Source organism: Phyllobates terribilis, unplaced genomic scaffold (genome assembly GCF_046119375.1).
Source record: "Phyllobates terribilis strain yellow unplaced genomic scaffold, ASM4611937v1 Scaffold_4__5_contigs__length_816908805, whole genome shotgun sequence".
Lineage (NCBI taxonomy): Eukaryota > Metazoa > Chordata > Amphibia > Anura > Dendrobatidae > Phyllobates > Phyllobates terribilis.
Genome location: NW_027362764.1, coordinates 139,570,705 through 139,596,121, shown reverse-complemented (window position 1 = coordinate 139,596,121; position 25,417 = coordinate 139,570,705). Strand labels below are relative to the sequence as shown.

General features: G+C 43.4%; 1 protein-coding gene across 2 annotated transcripts in view; it reads left to right on the top strand.

Moving 5' to 3' along the window:
- LOC141265120 (ATP-binding cassette sub-family B member 5-like) overlaps positions 1-25,417 on the top strand; it is a 1,140,380-nt gene that overhangs the window by 77,009 nt on the left and 1,037,954 nt on the right. For both annotated transcript variants that reach the window (XM_073677789.1, XM_073677792.1), the window contains exons 4-5: positions 949-1,099; positions 2,192-2,234. In XM_073677789.1, the coding sequence (XP_073533890.1) occupies positions 949-1,099; positions 2,192-2,234 (194 nt within the window). The remainder of the gene's footprint in view (positions 1-948; positions 1,100-2,191; positions 2,235-25,417) is intronic.

Below are 25,417 nucleotides of genomic sequence, written 5' to 3'. Positions count from 1 at the left end.
TGAAGTATTTACTTTCATGCAGTCTTCTCTTTATGGTAGATTTGGATATTGATACGCCTACCTCCTGGAGAGTGTTGTTCACTTCGTTGGCTGTTGTGAAGGGGTTTCTCTTCACCATGGAGATTATTCTGCGATCATCCACCACTGTTGTCTTCCGTGGGCGCCCAGGTCTTTTTGCATTGATGAGTTCACCAGTGCTTTTTTTTTCCTCAGGAAGTACCAAACTGTAGATTTTGCCACTCCTAATATTGTAGCAATTTCTCGGATGGTTTTTTTTCTGTTTTTGCAGCTTAAGGATGGCTTGTTTCACCTGCATGGAGAGCTCCTTTGACCGCATGTTTACTTCACAACAAAACCTTCCAAATGCAAGCACCACACCTCAAATCAACTCCAGGCCTTTTATCTGCTTAAATGAGAATGACATAACGAAGGGACACCTGTCCATAAAATAGCCTTGGAGTCAATTGTCCAATTACTTTTGGTCCCTTTAAAAACAGGGTGGCACATGTTAAGGAGCTGAAACTCCTAAATCCTTCATCCAATTTTAATGTGGATACCCTCAAATGAAAGCTGAACGTCTGAACTTCAACTGCATCAGAATTGTTTTGTTTAAAATTCATTGTGGTAATGTCTAGAACCAAAATTAGAAAAATGTTGTCTCTGTCCAAATATATATGGACCTAACTGTATTAGCTGGTACTCCAATCTCCACCATTGCCTTGGTATAGATACTTGAAGGAAACATAGCACTACATCCTGGTGATGTGTCATAATTTAACATGGCAGAAATAACATTTCAGGGCATTAGTAAAACTAGCAAATCATAGTAGCAGAGTCAATAATTCCAACAGGTCTTCACATTTTACAAGTCTGACATGCCAGCTTTGTTTATTCTTGACGTACTAAACTTGATACTTATTTTCCTTTATATCTGATTCTTTTTTTTAGTTTCGCTATGCAGATGGACTAGATGTACTCTATATGATCATTGGGTCACTTGGTGCACTTTGCAATGGGATCTGCCTTCCTATAATGCACATTGTATTTGGTGAAATGACCGACAGTATCTTGTGTCACAATTCATCAACACAAAATTCATGTAAGAACATTAAAATTAACATTGAAAGTAAAAATGTTTTTAAAGAAATGTACTGTAACTGGAACATAATAAAGTTGCAATAATTGGCATGTTGGCTGACTTTCATACTCATACAGCCCCTGCTTAACTACTTCCAAAATATATATGATTTTACAGCGTGTTTCCTGGGAGCATAGCCAGAAGTGCCTGGCCGGAAACTGGCCAAGAGTGTGCAGCGGTTACACTACAGGAGAGGGGTTATCATCTAACATACCAGCCACCTGTCATGGTGATACTACAACAGAGAGGGGCCAGAAGACCGTGCTATCTGATTTCACAAACTCATGCACTGGTTAGAAGTGCATTACCATTGTATTAAATATTGCAGGTTTTATCCTTGCTAGCAGTGCAAAGGTTAATCTGTTCAGTTGAAACTCCTGGAGCTTTCCTACCCAGATTGCTTAGCAGAGGGGAGTGGCCAACACTGAACAGCTGAGACAAACAAAAAACCTGGACTGTTTAATGCAATGGTGAAGTACTTCTAACCATTGCAGGAGTTCATGAAACCAGACACCACAGTCTTCTAACCCCTGTCTGTCACGGTATCCTCGTGACACCATCTCTCTCCATCCCATTGAGTAATAAACAGCAGTTAACTGCTTAACTCCACCCCCTCCATTTCAGCTCCTGACTTGCTGTCTTTATTAATACTTTTGGATCACAATAACCACTACGCAGCATCACGGATTTCCATGTTCCAAGTCATGTGATTGTTCAAATGCGAATGCATCTCTATATGCAAATATTGTGATAACAGTGTAGACTCAGAACAAACCACTGATCACTGAAAGTGTTACAGCAGAATTTGTGCTAAGCTGTAAAGTTCCACTAATACAACAGTGCTGCTACTCACCAGAATTGTCACTCAAGGAAAAGTGCCCATTTGGCCAGAAACCAGGAAGCTATGAAACTGCAGAACTGTGTGATGCTTGGAGACAACTTAAGAATCACCCTTTATTGTTCAGGTTTAGTGTTAACATTTGCCATTTGTATTAAGCATAACTGTTAATTATATTATAATTATATGTATATTGTCATGTTTTCTGTTTACAGCTAATTGTGAACAATTCAAGCCAATAGAAGAGCAGATGACACTGTAAGTTGTGTATATTTACCAACTCATATCAGTTATAGATGTGTATGTTCATCTTACTGACAGCCATTTTCTCCAATTCCTAAATTCAAATAGGGACACATAGGGACTAGTGATGAGCCAGTACTAAAATTCTCAGTTGCGCATTGCTCGGGTCAAGTAAATCGTAATACTCGGGTGCTCAACCCGAGTAACGAACCCCATGAAAGTCAATGGGAAACTCAAGCATTTTTCCCGCGGTCCCCCCGGAGGTCTGAAGGGGGCCTAAAAATTGGTAAAATCGATGGAAACATAGCTCAAATGACATGGGAACACCATGGGGAAGACCCCTGGAAGCATCTCTGATGCCCAGCTTACTGCTGTGAACAATGTTGTCAGAGTATTACACCACTTTTACGGAAACCAAAATGGATTAAGGAAAAAATGTTAAGGAACATCCTTTCCAGGGTAATGACTTTTATATAAGGCAAAATAAATATATAAAAACAAAAATGCTCCTCCACACGTAGCGTTTTTGATGCATTTTTGCACTTTTGCATTGCTTTCAAGCAAGGCAAATGCATTCACCAGGGAAATGTAATTTTAACATTTTGCTACCTTTTCTTTAAATCAGATAAGATCTATATTGGATTTTTCCAAATACAACATGAACAAACATTAACACAAATTCCCATATACCCCCCCACACTCTTTGTTCGTTCTGGACCTTGTTGGTATAATTTAATAATTAATGGTACAAAAATTAGAGGCTGCAATTTATTCCAAAGTTAATTACACCTATATTTTTTTATCACAATATCAATACAAAGGCAATAAACATGTACATAGAAACGTGGGAGCAGATTGTTGTATTCTGGCATTTTGTGGTGTGCTCACATCTATTTTCCATAGACCCATATTCATCCTGTGTAACTTAGGTTGTTATTTACTTAATGTAACATTCCAACGTATAGCCTGTTTAAAAGTGAGAAATTTACCCAGATATAGAACCTAGTAATGACAAAATCGATGTACCATGATAGGCTTTCCATCTTCCCCATATCTTATAATATTTGTGCAAAGCTTTCCTTTTTTTGTATACCCCTTCCTCTAACCGAACCAATAAATGCATCTTCTCACTAAATTCTCTAAATTTTGGAGGAGAATTACTTAACCAGTGTGCTGCTATAATTTTTCTTATTTGGTAAAGTGCCCTTTAAATTACCAATCTTTCATTTTCATCTTCAATTACTCCATCTACACACCCCAGCACACAAACTATAGGTTGCCTTGGGATATTTACATCAAATACACCATTTAAGTAACCAACAGTGTATTTCCAAAAATTTTCAAGAGAGTTACATACCCAAAACATGTGCAAAATATCAGCGGGACCCATCCCACACCTTGGAAATACAGTTGTGCTCAAAAGTTTACATACCCCGGCAGAATTTTTCCTTTCTTGACCTTGTTTCAGAGAATATGAATGATAACAAAAAAACTTTTTCTCCACTCATGGTTATTGGTTGGGTGAAGCCATTTATTGTCAAACTGCTGTGGTTTCTCTTTTTAAATCTTAATGACAACCAAAAACATCCAAATGAACCTAATCAAAAGTTCACATAACCCAGTTCCTAATACCATGTGTTGCCCCCTCTAACATCAATGACAGCTTGAAGTCTTTTGTGGTAGTTGTGGATGAGGTTCTTTAATTTCTCAGATGGTAAAGCTGCCCATTCTTCTTGGCAAAAAGCCTCCAGTTCCTGTATATTCCTGGGCTGTCTAGCATGAACTGCGCGCTTGAGATCTCCCCAGAGTGGCTCAATGATATTGAGGTCAGGAGACTGAGATGGCCACTCCAGAACCTTCACTTTGTTCTGCTCTAGCCAATGACAGGTCGACTTGGCCTTGTGTTTTGGATCGTTGTCATGTTGGAACATCCAAATTTGCCTCCAGTATTTGCTGATAACGTGCTGCATTCATCTTTCCTTCAACTTATATCCAACAGAGAGAAAGAGGTATACTATATTTGCAGTGATCACCCAAAATACTATAAATTCATTATAAATAAATAAATTTTATTTCATATCCACAATTGCACTAGAATACCAAAACAAACCTAAAACACAAGTAAAAAGCTCAGTGGCATGCTTCCCACTGAGTATAGACCCATCCACTGTACATATCCTCCCATTACATAAGGAACATGATAATTTATATCTAAAGAATGTCTCTGATAGTCAATGCATTACAGTCACTACAATCTGGTCATGCTCACAAAAGCATTATTGTTGTATAAAAATTAACATCTATTGCGCATACCCTTAATACAATACATTGTTTGTTCAGACCACCTATCTATATGTTGACCTGAGACCTTTTAGACATATCAAAAAGTTTTTTTTAGCATCTATTGCACATACCCTCAGCCTGCTGCTGGTAGATTTTCCCATGTGTTTGTGCCAAAAAACCTATGCATAAATAATGGCAGAAGGGAGGAAATCCTTGGCTTACTGCATTAGGGTTAGTCCATTGTCATCCTATCAGTCAATGTCTGCTTGGTAAATAAATTCAGGATAATGAGGAAACAAGAAAATAAATAAAGAATGGATAATTCAAAAACTCATATTTGTTGCCAAGAAAAGTCCACTGAGTGGGCTATTTTTGCCCGACACGTGTCGCCACCCGTAGTGGCTTCATCAGGAGCTATGGATTCACTTACAGCAATCTGTGATATATATACAGTGCATTGTGAAAGTATTTGGCCCCCTTGAACTTTTCTACATTTTGCCACATTTATGGCTTCAAACATAAAGATATAAAATTCTAATTTTTTGGAGAAGAATCAACAACAAGTGGGACACAACCGTGAAGTGGAACGAAATTTATTGGATATTTTAAACTTTTTTAACAAATAAAAAACTGAAAGTGGGGCGTGCAATATTATTCGGCCCCTTTACTTTCAGTGCAGAAGTTCAGTGAGGATCTCTGAATGATCCAATGTTGTCCTAAATGACTGGTAATGATAAATAGAATCCACCTGTGTGTAATCAAGTCACCGTATAAATGCACCTGCTCTGTGATAGTCTCAGGGTTCTGTTTCAAGTGCAGAGAGCATCATGAAGACCAAGGAACACACCAGGCAGGTCCTAGATACTGTTGTGGCGAAGTTTAAAGCCGGATTTGGATACAAAAAGAGTTCCCAAGTTTAAACATCTTAAGGAGCACTGTGCAAGCGATCATATTGAAATGGAAGGAGTATCAGGTAGCAAAAGGTAGAAAAGTTCAAAGGGGGCAAATACTTTCACAATGCACTGTATATACATCTTTCCTTCAACTTTTAGCAAGTTTCCTATGCCTTTGTAACTCAAACATCCCCAAAACATCAGTGATCCACGTCCGTGCTTTACTGTAGGAATGGTGTTCCTTTCATCAAAGGCCTTGTTGACCTCTCTCCAAATGTAATGTTTATGGTTGTGGCCAAAAAGTTCAATTTTGGTCTCATCACTCCAAATTACCTTGTTCCAGAAGTTTTGAGGCTTGTCTCTGTGCTGTTTGGCGTATTGTAGGCGAGATACTTTGTGGCATTTGCTCAGTAATGGCTTTCTTCTGGCGACTCGACCATGCAGCCCATTTTTCTTCATGTGCCTCCTTATTGTGCATATTGAAACAGCCACACCGCTAGTTTTCAGAGAGTTCTGAATTTCAGTTGATGTTATTTGTGGGTTTTTCTTTGCATCCCAAACAATTTTCCTGGTAGTTGTGGCCGAAATTTTTTGTTGGTCTACCTGACCATGGTTTGGTTTTTACAGAGCCCCTGATTTTCCATTTGTTAATCACAGTTTGAACACTGCTGACTGGCATTATCAATTCCTTGGATATTTTTTTGTATCCCTTTCCTGTGTTATACAGTTCAACTACCTTTTCCCGTAGATCCGTTAACAATTGTTTTGCTTTCCCCATGACTCAAAATCCAGAAACGTCAGTGGCTGGATGAAGGATGCAAGAGTCTGTCTGGATCCCAGAAACTCACTCTGCTTTTATGCACACACACTGATTACAAGCAAACGGGTCACAGGTGAGGATGTTACCTTTAGTAGCCATTCAAACCCATTTGTGTCAAATTCTGTGCATGTTATCAGGCCAAATTCACCAGGGTATGTGAACTTTTGATCAGGGTCATTTGGATGTTTTGGGTTGTCATAAAGATTTAAAAAGAGAAAACACAGTAGTTTGACAATAAATGGCTTTACCCAACCAATACCCATGAGTGGAGAAAAAGTTTTTTTGTTATCATTCATATTCTGTGAAACAAGGCAAAGAAAGGAAAAATTCTGCCGGGGTATGTAAACTTTTGAGCACAACTGTACATCATCTGCTCTCACTCTTATATTATGGAGAAATTTAGGAGTTCTATACACCCGGTGTAATAGGTATAACTGTGACAATTTCTGGGCTTCACCAGTGGACAGCTGTGGAACTGAGGACATTATTATGTCCCAATGATCAGGATCAGGATCAATTATACCTGATAATTGATATATCAATATTCTTCTCCATTTTTATTGAAGGCTTAATGAATGTTTTGAAATAAAGTGTTCTAGTAGTACTCTATAGAATCTAGAGATGGCTCATTTTATATGGCTCTGGTTTGTAACCATAGAGAATATTAAATGATTATCTATTTTAAGTTTTTTGATTTTGTCTTGTTTAAGCCAAGCATGTCATATTTGGAGATATTGGAAGAAATACTTATTTGGGAGGAGAAATTCCTCTTTTAGCTGTTGGAAACTTTTAAATACCCCACTTATCTGGAGTTGGGCAATAGTAGCCAGACCAGCTTTTCTCTAGGGGCTAAAGCACTCTAACCTAAACATCTCTGGAAGTCTAGGGTTTTGCCACATAGGAGTAAACGGTGTATTCCCATCTATGTCTAACAATGGCTTAGCTTTTTTCCATGTCTTTATCATAAGGAGCACCGTTGGAAGCTTCTTTTGCCACCTCTCCTGGTAGCCAACCTCCAAAAAGGGGATAATCGGGATACTTTCTGTATGATCTTGCAGCTTGGTCACAATATTACTCTGCAGTAGTTTCAACTGTTGATATTGCGTTGCTAAGAAATACAGCCATGGATCTAGTGCAGCTAGACCCCCCTCCTCTTTTTCCCTCTGGAATGTGTCATATTTAATGCAAGAACTCCCCTTCCTCCAAATCAGTTCCCTAAACTTAGTCTGAAATTTGTAAAAGTGTTTCAGGGGATGCCATACCGGGGTGTTGTGGATAATTTAAAGCAGTTGGGGCATCAGTATCATCTTAAACAGATTTGTTTGTCCAATTACCGATAAGGGTATTTTGCACCAGGTATTGATTTTTTGTTGAAACTTGGCGTATAAAGGGACCAGATTCAAAGAGACAAAGGCTCTAATATTAACAGATATATGAATTCCTAGATATTTAATTTCCCGCCTCACTGTCAAGCGTGTTTGGTGTACTTCAGCGTTTTGAGATAATTCATCTACCGGCATTAATATAGACTTATCCCAATTGATTCGAAGTCCCGAATGATCTCCAAATTAATTTACAATTGTAATAGTGTTTACCAGGGAACTATCACTATCATTAGAAGGTCATCTGCATACAATGCAACTTTTTCCTCTACTGTTTTGTAAAGCCTTTCACCTCTCTACTAGCTTGCAATTTAACAGCAAGTGGCTCTATAGCCAAGGCAAATAGCTAGGGAGGGAGAGGACACTCCTGTCTTGTTCCCCTACATAATTTCAGGGAGTTTGATAAGGAGCCATCAGCTCTGATTTTAGCTCTAGGATTAGAGTATAACAGTTTAATCCATGAGAGGAAGGATGTTCCAAAGCCCATAGCCCTCATAACCGACCAAAGGTACTCCCACTCGATGCTGTTGAAACCCTTCGCCGTGTCGAGTGAGAGCACAGCCCTCTCTCCCACATTTAGGGGATGCATCTGGAGGTTAATATATAGATGTCTCAGGTTTATTGAGGTTGATTTTGTGGGCATGAATCCCGTCTGGTCTCTATGTACCAAATTTGTGATGACTTTAAGAAGTTTCAAAACCAGTGCCTTGGCTAGAATTTTTATATCCACTTACAATAATGAAATGGGCCTATATGAGTCTGTACATGTTGGATCTTTCCCTGGTTTGGGGATTAGAACTATTACTGCCTCACACATGGAAGCTGGTAATACCCTCACTTTGAATGCCTCTTGAAACACCTCCAGTAGCTTAGGCAGTATCACTGAACCCATTTCTTTGTATAATTCAGATGGGATCCCGTCCGTACCCAGGGCCTTATTGTTTTGGAGAGTGCTCAAAGCTACCTCTAGCTCCTCCTCCGAAAGGGGCACATCCAAAGCCTCCCTCTGTTCATCCGATAACTGAGGCAGTTACAGACCATTAATGTAATTATCAATTTCTTCAGGTGTTTTAAAAAGTTTTGAAGAATATAACTGCTTGTAAAAATTAAAGAATTCTATCAAAATGGCTTTTGGGTCGGTACTAAACCGATAAATCTTCGTTCTCAGTCTATCAAAGATTTTTCACAGGTGAATGCTAAGTTTTGATGTATTAATATGCTAACTCCTCTGGCATATGAGCTGAATGTGGAGTGGAAGGCAGGGCCCTTCCAGCATTTTGTTAGGGATTGAGCACTTTATGGTGTCAAATGTGATTTTTGTAAGCACACCACAGTGTGATTAAACCCTTTGAGGTTTTTAAGGATGGCATGTTTTTTGTTAGGTTCCCCTAGTGCCCGCACCTTCCATGAAATAACATTGACCAGCCCTGCCAATTTTATGAGACTTGGTATAAATTGCTTCTGCATTTTATCACTTAGATTATTCTGTACCCATATATCACAAGGTCTAGACACAACTTGAATAGAACAAAACATCCCTTCCCCTCCCCCACCCAACAACTTAAGCCAAAAAAATACCTAAGGCTAGGACATGTAGCCACTGAACTCTAAGCAGTGACCATAGAGTGTCAGGAACCAGCCCTCATTTATACCTCATGTAGATCACACACAGAGGAACAACTCCTATATACAGGAACACAAAGAATTACCCTATATTCTATATCATTTCAGTTTACCTGGGGAGGCACGGTAGACAAATATATTATCTGCCCTGCAGGAATATCTCCCCATTTTTTCTCTCCTTATTTTTCTTTTTAACACTTTCTATTGTATGAGGATATAAAGGATATATAGCAGGATATAAAGATAGCAGAACCATAACATTTCTATGAACGGTTATAACTAGTGTTGAGCGATACCTTCCGATATCAGGAAATATCGTATCGGATTGGATCGGACCGATACCCAAAAAGTATCGGATATCGCCGATTCCGATACCGGAAACCAATGCAAGTCAATGGGACACAAATATCGGAATGAAAATAAACCCTTTCTTTCCTTGTAGGTTAATTCTACATGAAGTAAAACAACTAAGAATAATGTAGAATGACATGAAAAGCCGGCAATTAATCAGCGGCATACACCGGTACCCGACAATTTACAACAGAAAGAATAGAGCTTCACACATAGATTAGATAGATAGAAACATGTCAGTCACATATATATGAAGTACAGTGACAGTGTTGCTTACTGTACTTGTCATTTAGTGTAAAGGATTTATTTTAAAAAATATTAGTGTTTTCGTGCACCGTCTCTTTAAGAAAGCCGGCCGGCAATTCAGTATCTGTACCCGACAATTTAGAATAGAAAGAATAGAGAATCACACATAGATTAGATAGATAGAAACATGTCAGTCACATATATATGAAGTACAGTGACAGTGTTGATTACTGTACTTGTCATTTAGTGTAAAGGATTTATTTAAAAAAATATTAGTGTTTTCGTGCACCGTCTCTTCAAAAAAGCCGGCCGGCAATTCAGCATCTGTACACAACAATTTAGAATAGAAAGAATAGAGAATCACACATAGATTAGATAGATAGAAACATGTCAGTCACACATATAAGAAGCACAGTGACAGTGTTGATTACTGTACTTGTCATTTAGTGTTAAAATAAAGGATTTATTTAAAAAAAAATTGGCGTGGGGTTCCCCGTAATTTTAGGCTCTAGCGGAGGTTAAGCAGACGGCTGGGGCAGATGTTTGAAGCCAGGGAAGGGGGTAATACCCACGGAGCTTCCCAGGCTACTAATATCAGCCCCCAGCTGAATACCTAGCCTTTACTAGCTATTAAAATGGGGGAACCCCCCTAAAAAAATAACGTGGGGTCCCCCCTAATTTAATAGCTAGCAAAGGCTAGGCAGACAGCTGGGGGCTGATTTTAATAGCCCAGGAAGGGTGCCATGAATATTGGCCCCCTCCCAGGCTAGAAACACCAGCCGTCAGCCGCCCCAGAAATGGCGCATCCATAGGATGCGCCAATTCTGGCACTTAGCCTCGCTCTTCCACGCTGCCCTGGTGCGGTGGCAGGGGGTAATAGGGCTGGGGTTGATGTCAGCTTATAATGCCAGCTGACATCAAGCCCAGGTTAGTAATGGAGAGGCGTCTATAAGACACCCCCATTACTAACCCCATAGTCAAAGTTAAAGAAAAACACAAACACCCAGAATAAAGTCCTTTAATTGAAATAAACACACAATTCTTTATTGTTCTAAATTAAACCATACTTACCATCACGCCCATTCCAGCTGAAGCCAACGATCTCCTGCAATAAAAGAAAAATAATAAAGCAACCTCATCCTTACCTTTCCATGGTTCCCACGACAGCTTCAGCTCTGCTACATCGAGATGACAGGCTGGACCGCAGCAGAACGCTGCCATCCAGCCTGTCATCCCGCAGACACTGAGAAGCGCAGTCGTGCTTGCGCTCCTCAGTGTCTCTCTGTGACGTCATCCAGATGAGCCGAGTTCATGTCCAATGAACTCAGCTCACCTCATGCACGTCACTGACAGCGTGGGAAAATTCTCACGCTGAAGCACTGAGTGCAGGAGAATTTTCCCACGCTGTCAGTGACGTGCATGAGGTGAGCTGAGTTCATTGGACATGACCTCGGCTCATCTTTATGCCGTCACAGCCAGACACTGAGGAGCGCAAGCATGCCTGCGCTTCTCAGTGTCTTCGGGATGACAGGCTGAATGGCAGCGTTCTGCTGCGGTCCAGCCTGTCATCTCGATGTAGCAGAGCTGAAGCTGTCGTGGGAACCATGGAAAGGTAAGGATGATGTTGCTTTATTATTTTTCTTTTATTGCAGGAGATCGTTGGCTTCAGCTGGAATGGGCGTGATGGTAAGTATGGTTTAATTTAGAACAATAAAGAATTGTGTGTTTATTTCAATTAAAGGACTTTATTCTGGGTGTTGTGTTTTTTTAAATACTTTACTAGAAATTCATGGTGGTCATGTCTAATATTGGCGTGACCCCATGAATTTCGGGCTTAGGGCCAGCTGATAATGCCAAGCTGGCCTTAACCCCTTTATTACCCAGTGAGCCACCGCACCAGGGCCCTGGATGAGTTGGGTAGAGCGCCAGAAGATGGCGCTTCTATGAACGCGCCATTTTCTGGGGCGGCTGCGGACTGCAATTTGCAGCGGGGGTGGCCCAGAAAGCTTGAGCCTCCCTGCGCTGCAGATTCCAGCCCCCAGCTGCCTAGTTGTACCTGGCTGGGCACAAAAATAGGGCGAAGCCCCACGCATTTTTTTTTTTAAGTTATTTCATGAAATTCATGGAATAATTAAGAAAAAAAGGGCTTCCCTATATTGTTGTGTCCAACCAGGTACAAATAGGCAGCTGGTGGTTGGGGGCAGCCCATTCCTGCCTGCTGTACCTGGCTGGACACAAATATAGTGCGAAGCCCCACGTCAATTTTTTTTTAATTATTTCATGAAATAATTTTTTTAAAAAAGGGCTTCCCTATATTGTTGTGTCCGGCCAGGTACAAATAGGCAGCTGGTGGTTGGGGGCAGCCCGTTCCTGCCTGCTGCACCTGACTGGACACAAATATAGTGCGAAGCCCCACGTCAATTTTTTTTAAATCATTTCAGGAAATTCATGAAATAATTAAAAAAAATTGATGTGGGGCTTCGCCCTATATTTGTGTCCAGTCAGGTACAGCAGGCAGGAACGGGCTGCCCCCAACCACCAGCTGGCTATTTGTACCTAGCCGGACACAACAATATAGGGAAGCCCTTTTTTTCTTAATTATTCCATGAATTTCATGAAATAATTAAAAAAAAAATACGTGGGGCTTCGCCCTATTTTTGTGTCCAGCCAGGTACAACTAGGCAGCTGGGGGCTGGAATCCGCAGCGCAGGGAGGCCCAAGCTTTCTGGGCCCCACCCGCTGCAAATTGCAGTCCACAGCCGCCCCGGAAAATGGCGCGTTCATAGAAGCGCCATCTTCTGGCGCTGTACCCAACTCATCCAGGGCCCTGGTGTGGTGGCTCACTGGGTAATAAAGGGGTTAAGGCCAGCTTGGCATTATCAGCTGGCCCTAAGCCCGAAATTCATGGGGTCACGCCAATATTAGACATGACCGCCATGAATTTCTAGTAAAGTATTTAAAAAAACACAAACACCCAGAAAAAAGTCCTTTAATTGAAATAAAGACACAATTCTTTATTGTTCTAAATTAAACCATACTTACCATCACGCCCATTCCAGCTGAAGCCAACGATCTCCTGCAATAAAAGAAAAATAATAAAGCAACCTCATTCTTACCTTTCCATGGTTCCCACGATAGCTTCAGCTCTGCTACATCGAGATGACAGGCTGGACCGCAGCAGAACGCTGCCATCCAGCCTGTCATCCCGCAGACACTGAGAAGCGCAGGCATGCTTGCGCTCCTCAGTGTCTGGCTGTGACGGCATAAAGATGAGCCGAGGTCATGTTCAATGAACTCAGCTCACCTCATGCACGTCACTGACAGCGTGGGGAAATTCTCCTGCACTCAGCGCTTCAGCGTGAGACTTCTCCCACGCTGTCAGTGACATACATGAGGTGAGGTCATGTCCAATGAACTCAGCTGACCTCATGCACGTCACTGACAGCGTGGGAAAATTCTCACGCTGAAGCGCTGAGTGCAGGAGAATTTTCCCACGCTGTCAGTGACGTGCATGAGGTGAGCTGAGTTCATTGAACATGACCTCGGCTCATCTTTATGCCGTCACAGCCAGACACTGAGGAGCGCAAGCATGCCTGCGCTTCTCAGTGTCTGCGGGATGACAGGCTGGATGGCAGCGTTCTGCTGCGGTCCAGCCTGTCATCTCGATGTAGCAGAGCTGAAGCTATCGTGGGAACCATGGAAAGGTAAGAATGAGGTTGCTTTATTATTTTTCTTTTATTGCAGGAGATCGTTGGCTTCAGCTGGAATGGGCGTGATGGTAAGTATGGTTTAATTTAGAACAATAAAGAATTGTGTCTTTATTTCAATTAAAGGACTTTTTTCTGGGTGTTTGTGTTTTTTTAAATACTTTACTAGAAATTCATGGCGGTCATGTCTAATATTGGCGTGACCCCATGAATTTCGGGCTTAGGGCCAGCTGATAATGCCAAGCTGGCCTTAACCCCTTTATTACCCAGTGAGCCACCGCACCAGGGCCCTGGATGAGTTGGGGACAGCGCCAGAAGATGGCGCTTCTATGAACGCGCCATTTTCCGGGGCGGCTGCGGACTGCAATTTGCAGCGGGTGGGGCCCAGAAAGCTTGGGCCTCCCTGCGCTGCGGATTCCAGCCCCCAGCTGCCTTGTTGTACCTGGCTGGACACAAAAATAGGGCGAAGCCCCACGTATTTTTTTTTTTAATTATTTCATGAAATTCATGGAATAATTAAGAAAAAAAGGGCTTCCCTATATTGTTGTGTCCGGCTAGGTACAAATAGGCAGCTGGTGGTTGGGGGCAGCCCGTTCCTGCCTGCTGTACCTGACTGGACACAAATATAGGGCGAAGCCCCACATAATTTTTTTTTAATTATTTCATGAATTTCCTGAAATAATTAAAAAAAATTGACGTGGGGCTTTGCACTATATTTGTGTCCAGCCAGGTACAGCAGGCAGGGACGGGCTGCCCCCAACCACCAGCTGCCTATTTGTACCTGGTTGTACACAACAATATAGGGAAGCCTTTTTTTTCTTAATTATTCCATGAATTTCATGAAATAATTAAAAAAAAAAAAAACGTGGAGCTTCTCCCTATTTTTGTGTCCAGCCAGGTACAACTAGGCAGCTGGGGGATGGAATCTGCAGCGCAGGGAGGCCCAAGCTTTCTGCCCCCCCCCCCCGCTGAAAATTGCAGTCCGCAGCCGCCCCTGAAAATGGCGCGTTCATAGAAGCTGGATGCTGTACCTGGCTGGCATACAAAAATATGGCGAATCCCACGTCAAAAGTTTTGGGAAAAATTTATTAAAAAATAAATAATAATTTAGGGACTGCATCTTTATTAACTCCTCAAATGTCATTTAGTGTTAAAATAAAGGATTTATTTAAAAAAAAAATGACGTGGGATCCCCCATAATTTTAGTCTCTAGCGGAGGTTAAGCAGACGGCTGGGGCAGATGTTTGAAGCCTGGGAAGGGGGTAATACCCACGGAGCTTCCCAGGCTACTAATATCAGCCCCCAGCTGAATACCTAGCCTTTACTAGCTATTAAAATGGGGGACCCCCCCCAAAAAAATGACGTGGGGTCCCCCCTATTTTAATAGCTAGCAAAGGCTAGGCAGACAGCTGGGGGCTGATATTAATAGCCCAGGAAGGGTGCCATGAATATTGGCCCCCTCCCAGGCTAGAAACACCAGCCGTCAGCCGCCCCAGAAATGGCGCATCCTTAGGATGCGCCAACTCTGGCACTTAGCCTCACTCTTCCACGCTGCCCTGGTGCGGTGGCAGGGGGTAATAGGGCTGGGGTTCATGTCAGAGCCAGCTGCCATGAAGCCCAGGTTAGTAATGATGGGCGTCTATAAGACACCCCCATTACTAACCTACAAAGTGTTAAAAAGAAAAAACACACTACACCCAGAAAAAAATAATTTATTTGAAATAAAACACACAATTTTATTTAATTCTTAGTTTACTAAAAATAATAGTTACCTGTCCACGTTCCTGCGCTGATCTCCCATGCACAGCTGTCACATCTGGAGATGGTGACAGCTGTCATGGCTGCTGTAAGCTCACGCTGCCGGGAACACGTCCGCTCCCGGCAGCGGGAGCCACTGACTGAGGTCACCGGAGTGCATTCAGTCAGCGCAGCTCCGGAGACCCCCTTTATGGCACTGCTGTACCGTGGGAATTTCTCACGATACAGCAGGGCCGTAAAGGAGCTAACCGGAGCAGCGCTGCCTGAACTCCGGTGAACCCTTACGGCCCCGTCATTCTAGCGGCGGCAGCGGTTCAGAGCGGTCACATTCTATGTGGCTGCTCTGAACTGGAGATCATCATGGGACACTCGTGGACTACTACGGAGGGGTAAGGATAAGGTTGTGGTTTATTATTTTATATTTTATTACAGGAGAACGATGGCTTCGGGGAATTAGGTGTCTAGGTGAGTATAGGTGTAGTTTTTTATTTTTTACTTTATTTTAGGTGGCGATCGGCGGGGACAGGTAATGTATGAACTAATTTATTGTAGGTAACCACTGGCCACCAATGACATGTATTTAACATTTATTGGGGACACAGTAGGGCAATTTATATAGCAGGATCAGGCTGATGGGAACTACTGCTCCCATCGAGCTGATCCTGCTGGCACGAGTGGACGGGGGACAGACATAGGCCGATGGGAGTAGTAGTGTCACATCGGCCTATGTCTGCCTGCACGCACACACCCGCAGACATCGCACAGACACCGCGCACACACCCGCACACACTCGCAGACATCGCACAGACACCGCACACACCCGCACACATCGCACAGACACAGCGCACACCCGCACACACACCCGCACACACACCCCGCACACACACCCCGCACACACACCCGCACACACTCGCAGACATCGCACAGACACCGCGCACACCCGCACACATCGCACACACACCCCGCACACACACACCCGCACACACACTAATCATGACGGGCTGATGGTCTGGGAGGTGAGGCTGACCTGTGCGGCCGTGGGAAAGTTCATGTGAGTTCATGCAGTCAAGCATGAACTCACATGAACCCTCTGAGGGCACCGCGGCGACTTCAAATGAACAGCTGATCGGCATCACCTGATACCTCAGCTGTTCATTTGAAATAACCGGCGGGAAAGCGCAGCACAGAACGGGAAAGCCGGCGGTGAAGTCTTTTCATTGCCGGCTTCCCCACCAGGGTCCTTCGCTCCTTGGTGCTGCGCTCCCCGCCCGGTCCTAGCTTACGATCGGGATGGGAGGTGGCGAGGGGAGCGGAGGATCGGGGTGGGAGGCTGCGGGGAAGCAGTATGGGGCTGTGTGATTGTTTAAAAGCCGGCGGCTTTTTACCGCCCGCCGGCTTTTAAACAATCAGGAGAATTCTCCCACGCTGGGATGGCATTCTGATGACAGGCTGGATCTCAGCTGAGCGCTGCCATCCAGCTTGTCATCCTTCAGAGACACTGCAGAGCACAGGCATTATGGGAACTTCCGATTCCGGTATCCGATATTGTCAAAGTATCGGAATTAAGTATCGGAATTCCGATACCGCGAATATCGGCCGATACCCGATATTACAGTATCGGAATGCTCAACACTAGTTATAACACATTTCTTACCATATGCATTGAGAGCATATATATAACACCATGTAGTCAAACATTTTGCCATATGCATGAGACACATCCAGAAACCTCTATACCAGGATAAGACCTTTTTATATATCTCAATGGTTTCTTAGTTGGCGTTCATGAATATCCAACCATTGCAGGGCTTCCTTAGTGTTGTCAAAAAATTGCATTGCACCAAGAGCTGATACTCCTTGCTTTGCTGGATATAGCATAGCATATTGGACCTGGAGCAGACGGAGTCTTCTCTTAATGTCTTGAAACTGTGCTCTTCTTCTTTGAATCTCCAAAGAAAAGTCTGGAAAAATGGAAACTTTGGAGCCTGCAATGCAGAAGTCTCGAGACATCCATGCCAGCTTTAGGATTTTGTCTCTATCTTTAAAGTGTAGCAGTTTGATCAAAACTGACCTCTGCAAGGCTCCTGGCGTTGGGGATCTTGAGGGGACTCTATAAGCCCGTTCTATTGCAAACATGTTGCCAAATGTAATAATTAGCCAGTTCTCAAAGAAGTCCACCAAATTATTTCCCTCAGCTTTTTCTGGGATTCCAACAAGGCGAATATTATTACGCCGAAGCCTATTTTCCAAGTCATCAGTTTTACTCACAATGTCTCAATATTTTGAGAGGCTTTTTAACTTCCTTGGCCGGGCCGGTTCCAGGTTTTTGTGGGCCCTGGGCGAAAGAGTCTCAGTGGGCCCCTTTAATACATTCACCATTCATGATGCACAGATACCGCAGAGAAATATTGATATAATACAGTGCCAAAGTTTTGACTTACTTCTTAAATTACTTGAGTAATATCTATTGTAAATTCTACAATAGCTGAGAAACCGGCGAATCCTCGCAGCGCACAGTGCAGACCGGACAATATAGTCCTCCATACAGTATTATTGCTCCATACAGAATAATGGACTCTGTTAAATGCTCCATACAGGATACTGGCTCCCATAAAATGCTCCATGGAGAATACTGGCCCCCATATAACGCTCCATACAGAATACTGGCTCCCATATAATGCTCCATACAGAATACTGGCCCCCTTATAATGCTCCATACAGAATGTTGGCCCCCATATAATGCTCCATACAGAATAGTGGCCCCCATATAATGCTTCATGCAGGCTGTTCCCCCATATAATGCCCCATGCAGGCTGTGCCCCCATATAATGCCCCATGCCTCCATACATTAAAAAAAAGAAAAAAATACTCACCTCTCCTCTTCTTCTTCCGCTGCTCTCATCGCTGCCACTGCTCCGGACTCCTCAGCCGCGTCACCGTCTTCCCGCTATGCGCTGTTACTGCCCAGTAGAGGGCGCGGTCAAAAAACGTCATCGCATCCTCTGACCTGAGACGTCACAGTGCAGCTGCCATGGAAGATGCAGGACCTGTTGCGGAGGCACGGGGAGAGGTAAGTTTTGTGCCTGGGCCCTGAGCAAGCGGGGGCGCGGCGGGCGCTGGCACCGCTCTCCTCTGCTCACGGGTCCCCTAGTGCGCTGGGGTGCCCGACAGCGAGTGGGCTCCCCGCCTGCTTAGGGCCCCGGCACTTGCTCGGGTGTGAACGCCGGGCCTGTTCCTTGGTTAATGGTGGCAGAGCGTCCTCCACTATTCTGATTCTGCCCTCTGCAGCAGTAATGCATTCTCTCATTTTCTGCATATCCTGTCTGATTATGGAGAAATCTGTCTGTAGAGAGCCCGTATGTCCATTTAAAGATGTTAGGACGAATATATATCTTTCATTGTTGGCTCTGCTTCCTCACTTTCATTGGTATCAGGCACTGCATTCTTACTAGTGAGGTGAATGATGGGGGTGGCAGTAGTTAGAGGAGTATTTATTGCTGGCTTATCCCTCTGTGACACACAATCGGAGCTAGCTGAAGGACTTGGCTGCCGTGAAACTCCCACCTGCTCCTAGGCAACCTAGCATATTGTTACAGGTGAGCTGCAATGTTTGCACACTTCCCCTGCTCCTTATCAGTTGTTGTTTTAGCAGTGGCGCCATCTTGCCGAGTGCTGTCTGCCTGTGCAGCAGCTTGTTTAATTTTTTTCTCCTGCTTTGTCATGACGGGAGATGTATCTGTCAGTACCTGAGGATTCTGTCACCACAGACTTGTTTCTGCAACTCTTCAAAGGGCCTTCACTTCCCAGGCAAACAGGATTTTAACAAGAATTTTGCAGGAGCTGTTATTGCATGCTTCCTTCTACATGTCCAGCCAGGCCATGCCCCTGAACATTTTACTAACTTACTTGGCCATGTGGTGTGTGAGACATGATCAGACACACCCTGTTTCATTTATGAAGGAGGGACTCTGGAGGTCACAAAGCCTATTTTTACAAGACCATCAGATGACCCTTACTATTTTTTGAGGGCCAGCAGTCATCCTTCACTATTGTTAGTGGGCCATCAGCTGGCTATGCTTTGTTGTTCCCATTATTAATTAGTGGGTCTCCTATACTGTTCTTGCATATGCAGTGACTGCAAGGGCTGCCAAAAATTAGGACGCACTCCAATACCCCTTTGAAAAGACATAGATGAGGGCCTCTGAAAAAAAATGTTCCCATTATAAAGGAGTGGGTCTCCTATACTGTTATTGCGTATGCAGTGAGTGGCAAGGCTGCCAAAATTTGGATGCATTTCAATACCCCTTTGAGGAAACGTAGAGGAGCGCCTCAGAAAAAAAATGTTCCCATTATAAAGGAGTGGGTCTCCTATACTGTTATTGCATATGCAGTGAGTGGCAGAGCTACCAAAAATTTGGACGTGTTCCAATACCCTTTGAAGAGATATAGAGGAGGGCCTCAGTAAAAAAATGTTCCCATTATAAAAGAGTGGGTCACCTATACTGTTATTGCATATGTAGTGAGTGGCAGGGCTGCCAAAAATTAGGATGCACTCCAATACCCCTTTGAACAGACATAGAGGAGGGCCTCAGTAACAAAATGTTCCCATTGCTTCCAAAGGACTGAGGTAGGGACAATTGAACGTTGTGCTGGGACAAGGATGTGAACATGGTTGCTGATGGTGGTGGTTACAAGTATGCAATGACCGGTGCAGGACGGGAGGCATCTTCGTCTGCGCCATTGACAGGGGATTGGCATGCACGCACAACAGTGGAACAGGCAGTGGTGTCACCCGCAGACCCTGGCGTTCAGCCCAACTAGTTGGGTGCTTTGCTGCCATGTGCCTGACCATGCTGGTGATGGTCAGGCTGGTAGTTTTGCTGACCCTGCTGATGCTGGCATGGCAGATGTTGCAAATGGCCTTTTTGGAGTTAACAGGACAGTGTTTAAAAAGGAGCCAGACTCAAGAAGACCTCACAGTGGGACTGCAACTTCCTTTGTGTTGGTGTTCTGGGGAACGGTTGCTCGTCTTGTGTCTGTGGCCACTCCACTGTTTGTTCCTGCCTGTTGTGGTGCTATAGCTCCTACCCCCTCTGCACTGCTGTCCTCGCTATGCATGTCACCTTGCCAGGTGGGGTCAGTAACTGCACTGTCCACCATCTCGTCTTCCATGTCCTCAACCTGGGCCTCTTCCTAACTTGCTGGCAATTGTGTCTCATCATCATCATCCACCTCTTGCAACAGTAATTGCACTTTCCCACAGTCTCCTTCATGTGATCGTGGCTGCTCAAATATTTAGGCATTGCTACATGCAATCTCCGCATGCAGTGCTTCAAGCGGGCTGGGCGAGAGGCCCAAATCTATCAATAGAAAAGTGAACAGCTCTTTCGAATGTCCAAGTGTGGGATCACTTGTCTCCGGGCATTTGGCATGGTGGGAGGAAAGAGGATCAGGGTGAGGAATATGTGGTTCAGACTCACGGAACTGAGACTGGACGGTGGTGAAAAAAAGGCTGGTGGTGATGGTGGCAATCTGACTGGTAGAATTATCTGCTGTACAACCCACAAACTTTTCACGCTGCTCTGGCTTCAATAGTGGTGTTCCGTGGCCCCCTACAAAGTGGGACAAGAAGGTAGGGCAGCATGATATGGGTGCTTGTTGTGCGCCCTCAGCAGGCACAGTTTCATCTTGCCCACCTCTCGGCCTCTGCATGTACCATCACCATCACGTCCACTTCCCCGTCCCTTGCAACACATCTTGCCCATTTTAAATAGAGTACAAAATGTGTCACATTCTCAAAAATGGCAGGATTATTACCCCAGTAATATAGGATCACGTCTGATGACCATGGTTTTAGGCAGTGGCCGAATAGTATGGTATTGGTCAGCGACCAAGTGTGAATAGGTTTGAACAACACAAAACTGTCAGACTTTAAATGGAGTATACTATTTGTCAGGTTCTAAAAAATGTCAGAATTATTACCGCAGTAATATAAGATCATGTCTGATGACAACGGTTTTAGGAGGTGGCCTACTAGTATGGTATTGGTCAGCAACCAAGAGTGAATAGGTTTGAACAAAACACAACTGGCAGACTTTAAATGGAGTATAATATTTGTCACGTTCCCTAAAAATGTCAGGATTATTACTGCAGTAATATCGGATCACATCTGATGACCACAGTTTTAATCAGTGGGCTAATAGTATGGTATTGGTCAGCGACCAAGTGTGAATAGGTCTGAACAACACACAACTGGCTGACTTTAAATGGAGTATAATATTTGTCACTTTCCCAAAAATGTCAGGATTATTACCGCAATAATATCGGATCACATCTGATGACCACGGTTTTAGGAAGTGTCCTAATAGTATGGTATTGGTCAGCGACTAAGTGTGAATAGGTTTGAACACCACACAACTGGCCAACTTTAAATGGAGTATAATATGTGTCACCTTCCAAAAAATATCAGGATTATTACCGCAATAATACCGGATCACATCTGATGACCACGGTTTTAGGAGGTGTCCTAATAGTATGGTATTGGTCAGCGACCAAGTGTGAATAGGTTTGAACACCACACAACTGGCCGACTTTAAATGGAGTATAATATGTGTCACGTTCCCAAAAATGTCAGTATTATTACCTCAGAAATATACGATCACGTCTGATGATGGACAAGTTTCTCTGCTTCCACAATACATCAATGCTATTAAAATCAAACAAATCTGGCTGTATGCTGCTAACAAGCAAATGGAGCAGTAAAAATGGTGTATTATATTGCTTTTCACCAAAATAATCAGGATTAAGAGAAAAAAGAATATTAGCCCTGATATATAGGGCTATGGCTATCAGTTAATAATATACAATATACAGTACAGACCAAAAGTTTGGAAACACCTCATTTAAAGATTTTTCTGTATTTTCATGACTTTAAAAATTGTACATTCACACTGAAGGCATCAAAACTATGAATTAACACATGTGGAATTATATAATTAACAGAAAAGTCTGAAACAACTGAAAATATGTCTTATATTCTAGGTTCTTCAAAGTAGCCACCGTTTGCTTTGATGACTGCTTTACACACTCTTGGCATTCTCTTGATGAGCTTCAAGAGGTAGTCACCGGAAATGGTTTTCACTTCACAGGTGTGCCCTGTCAGGCTTAATAAGTGGGATTTCTTGCCTTATAAATGGGGTTGGGACCATCAGTTGTGTTGTGCAGAAGTCTGGTGGATACACAGCTGATAGTACTACTGAATAGACTGTTAGAATTTGTATTATGGCAAGAAAAAGCAGCTAAGTAAAGAAAAACGAGTGGCTATCATTACTTTACGAAATGAAGGTCAGTCAGTCTGAAAAATTGGGCAAACTTTGAAAGTGTCCCCAAGTGCAGTTGCAAAAACCATCAAGCGCTATAAAGAAACTGGCTCACATGAGGACCGCCCCAGGAAAGGAAAACCAAGAGTCACCTCAGCTTCTGAGGATAAGTTTATCCGAGTCACCAGCCTCAGAAATCGCAGGTTAACCGCAGCACAGATTAGAGACCAGGTCAATGCCACACAGAGTTCTAGCAGCAGACACATCTCTACAACAACTGTTGAGAGGAGACTTTGTGCAGCAGGCCTTCATGGCAAAATAGCTGCTAGGAAACTACTGCTAAGGACAGGTAACAAGCAGAAGAGACTTGTTTGGGCTAAAGAACACAAGGAATGGACATTAGACCAGTGGAAATCTGTGCTTTGGTCTGATGAGTCCAAATTTGAGGTCTTTGGTTCCAACCACCGTGTCTTTGTGCGACGCAGAAAAGGTGAACGGATGGACTCTACATGCCTGGTTCCCACCGTGAAGCATGGAGGAGGAGGTGTGATGGTGTGGGGGTGCTTTGCTGGTGAAAGGAAAAATTGAAGGCATACTAAACCAGCATGGCTACCACAGCATCTTGCAGCGGCATGCTATTCCATCCGGTTTGCGTTTAGTTGGACCATCATTTATTTTTCAACAGGACAATGACCCAAAACACACCTCCAGGCTGTGTAAGGGCTATTTGACCAAGAGGGAGAGTGCTGGGGTGCTATGCCAGATGACCTAGCCTCCACAGTCACGAGACCTAAACCCAATCGAGATGGTTTGGGGTGAGCTGGACCGCAGAGTGAAGGCAAAAGGGCCAACAAGTGCTAAGCATCTCTGGGAACTCTTTCAAGATTGTTGGAAGACCATTTCCGGTGACTACCTCTTGAAGCTCATCAAGAGAATGCCAAGAGTGTGCAAAGCAGTCATCAAAGCAAAAGGTGGCTACTATGAAGAACCTAGAATATAAGACATATTTTCAGTTGTTTCACACTTTTTTGTTAATTATATAATTCCACATGTGTTAATTCATAGTTTTGATGCCTTCAGTGTGAATGTACAATTTTCAAAGTCATGAAAATACAGAAAAATCTTTAAATGAGAAGGTGTGTCCAAACTTTTGGTCTGTACTGTATATATAATAACAGCTGCAGACAGAACGTGCAATGAACCCTATTCTTTTGTATACACTCTCCACAAACTCTGCCTACCTAACTCTTGCTATCACCAGGATTAATGTGCATCTGAATTAGTCCTTAGAAGGACTGTTAGTTTAGATGTATATTGCAATGGAATACCTCACTAAATCAACCACCAATTCTCTCCCTCACTCAGCTGCAGCTCTCCCTACTCTGCCTGTCTGAAGGGTAGACTGGGATGAGCATAGGGTCACTGGGTCTTATATATAACCGATGACGCTATGTGGCCAGCCAATCACTGTAATGCCACAACCAACATGGCTGGGGCATTACAGTGACTGGCAGGCAATCCCCTCATGTTAATTCGCTATCTAAACAGCGCCAAACCTGCAGGGCGGGGACTCGAACTCCCGCCCGAGCATTCAGAAATTACTTGCCGAGCACCGAGTATCTCGAACAGTGACATGGTCGGTCGAATACCGAGCAATTACAAGCATGCAGGACATACTTATATTTTGTAAAAACAAATAATTGTTGAAATCCAACATGTCAGTATTTTCTTTCCTCTGACAGCAGTGGTCTAATTATATCGTATATGGATCCTAACCATAATAATCTAATGTGTGTCATCAGCTGAAAGATGCGCAAAGGACACTGTATATACAATATCAATTTTTGTGAAGAGGCACATTAAGTATATCGGCTCTCAATGATAGGCACATCACTTGAACAGGCTTTTTAGTAACATTGACCTCTTGCAGGGGTACTCCTCACCTCCTGGCTAATATTCCTACCATGCTGATTATTCTCGGAGACTTGGCTATTTCTGGAAGCCCCATAAACATTTAATGGTAATGGTGCAGAGGTGAAGCTTATGCACTTCTGCTCCATTGAAGATAGGGATCTTCCATGCTCGGTTCCCAAGTCTCAGAACCTCATTCTTGGGATTACTGGAAGTCTCAGTGGATGGACCCCAGTGATCAAGAAGCTATACCCTATCCTATTTCAGCCCTTCCCCAATATATATCATAAGAGTCTGTGCAACATGTTGAGTTCCATCTTTTTAGTATCCTGTTTAATAATCACTTTCCACTGGGATGGCATCTGAGCAGTTAGTATTCAGGCAGCTATAATGTACCTACAGATGGCCACACTCATCTGATCAAATCTAACTTCTCACTACAGCTCTTACTTTCCCAATTTTCTCCACATGCAGCTTTTCAGACCACCTCCATCTTTCCTGGCACTGGTCATTTCAGGTCTCAACCTGCAGCTTCTGGTCTGCTGTGCCTCTGCACCCTGCACCCCCAGCAGTGAGGTTTGCACTGCACCCAGTCACTTGCCTGAACTGCTGCATAGCACTTTACTGGCCCCTATTTGACACTCTTCCTTCTCAGAATCTACAAACTACCACTCTCCTCCCCTCTCTCAAGGCCATTCCATCCGTTCTTCAGCACCTGGCATCAGCTGGTGCCCAGAGGAAAGAGATTTGTGGCTGACAATGTCCGATTGTCATCATTATCATCTTTTTCTTGACGGTATCACATTCTATTCGCTATGCTTTATATCTGGGGATTTATTGCACATTCCACAGTTGCTACTCCATTATGATTTCTGTACTGTGTTCATTATCAGTGCAAAAAAGTT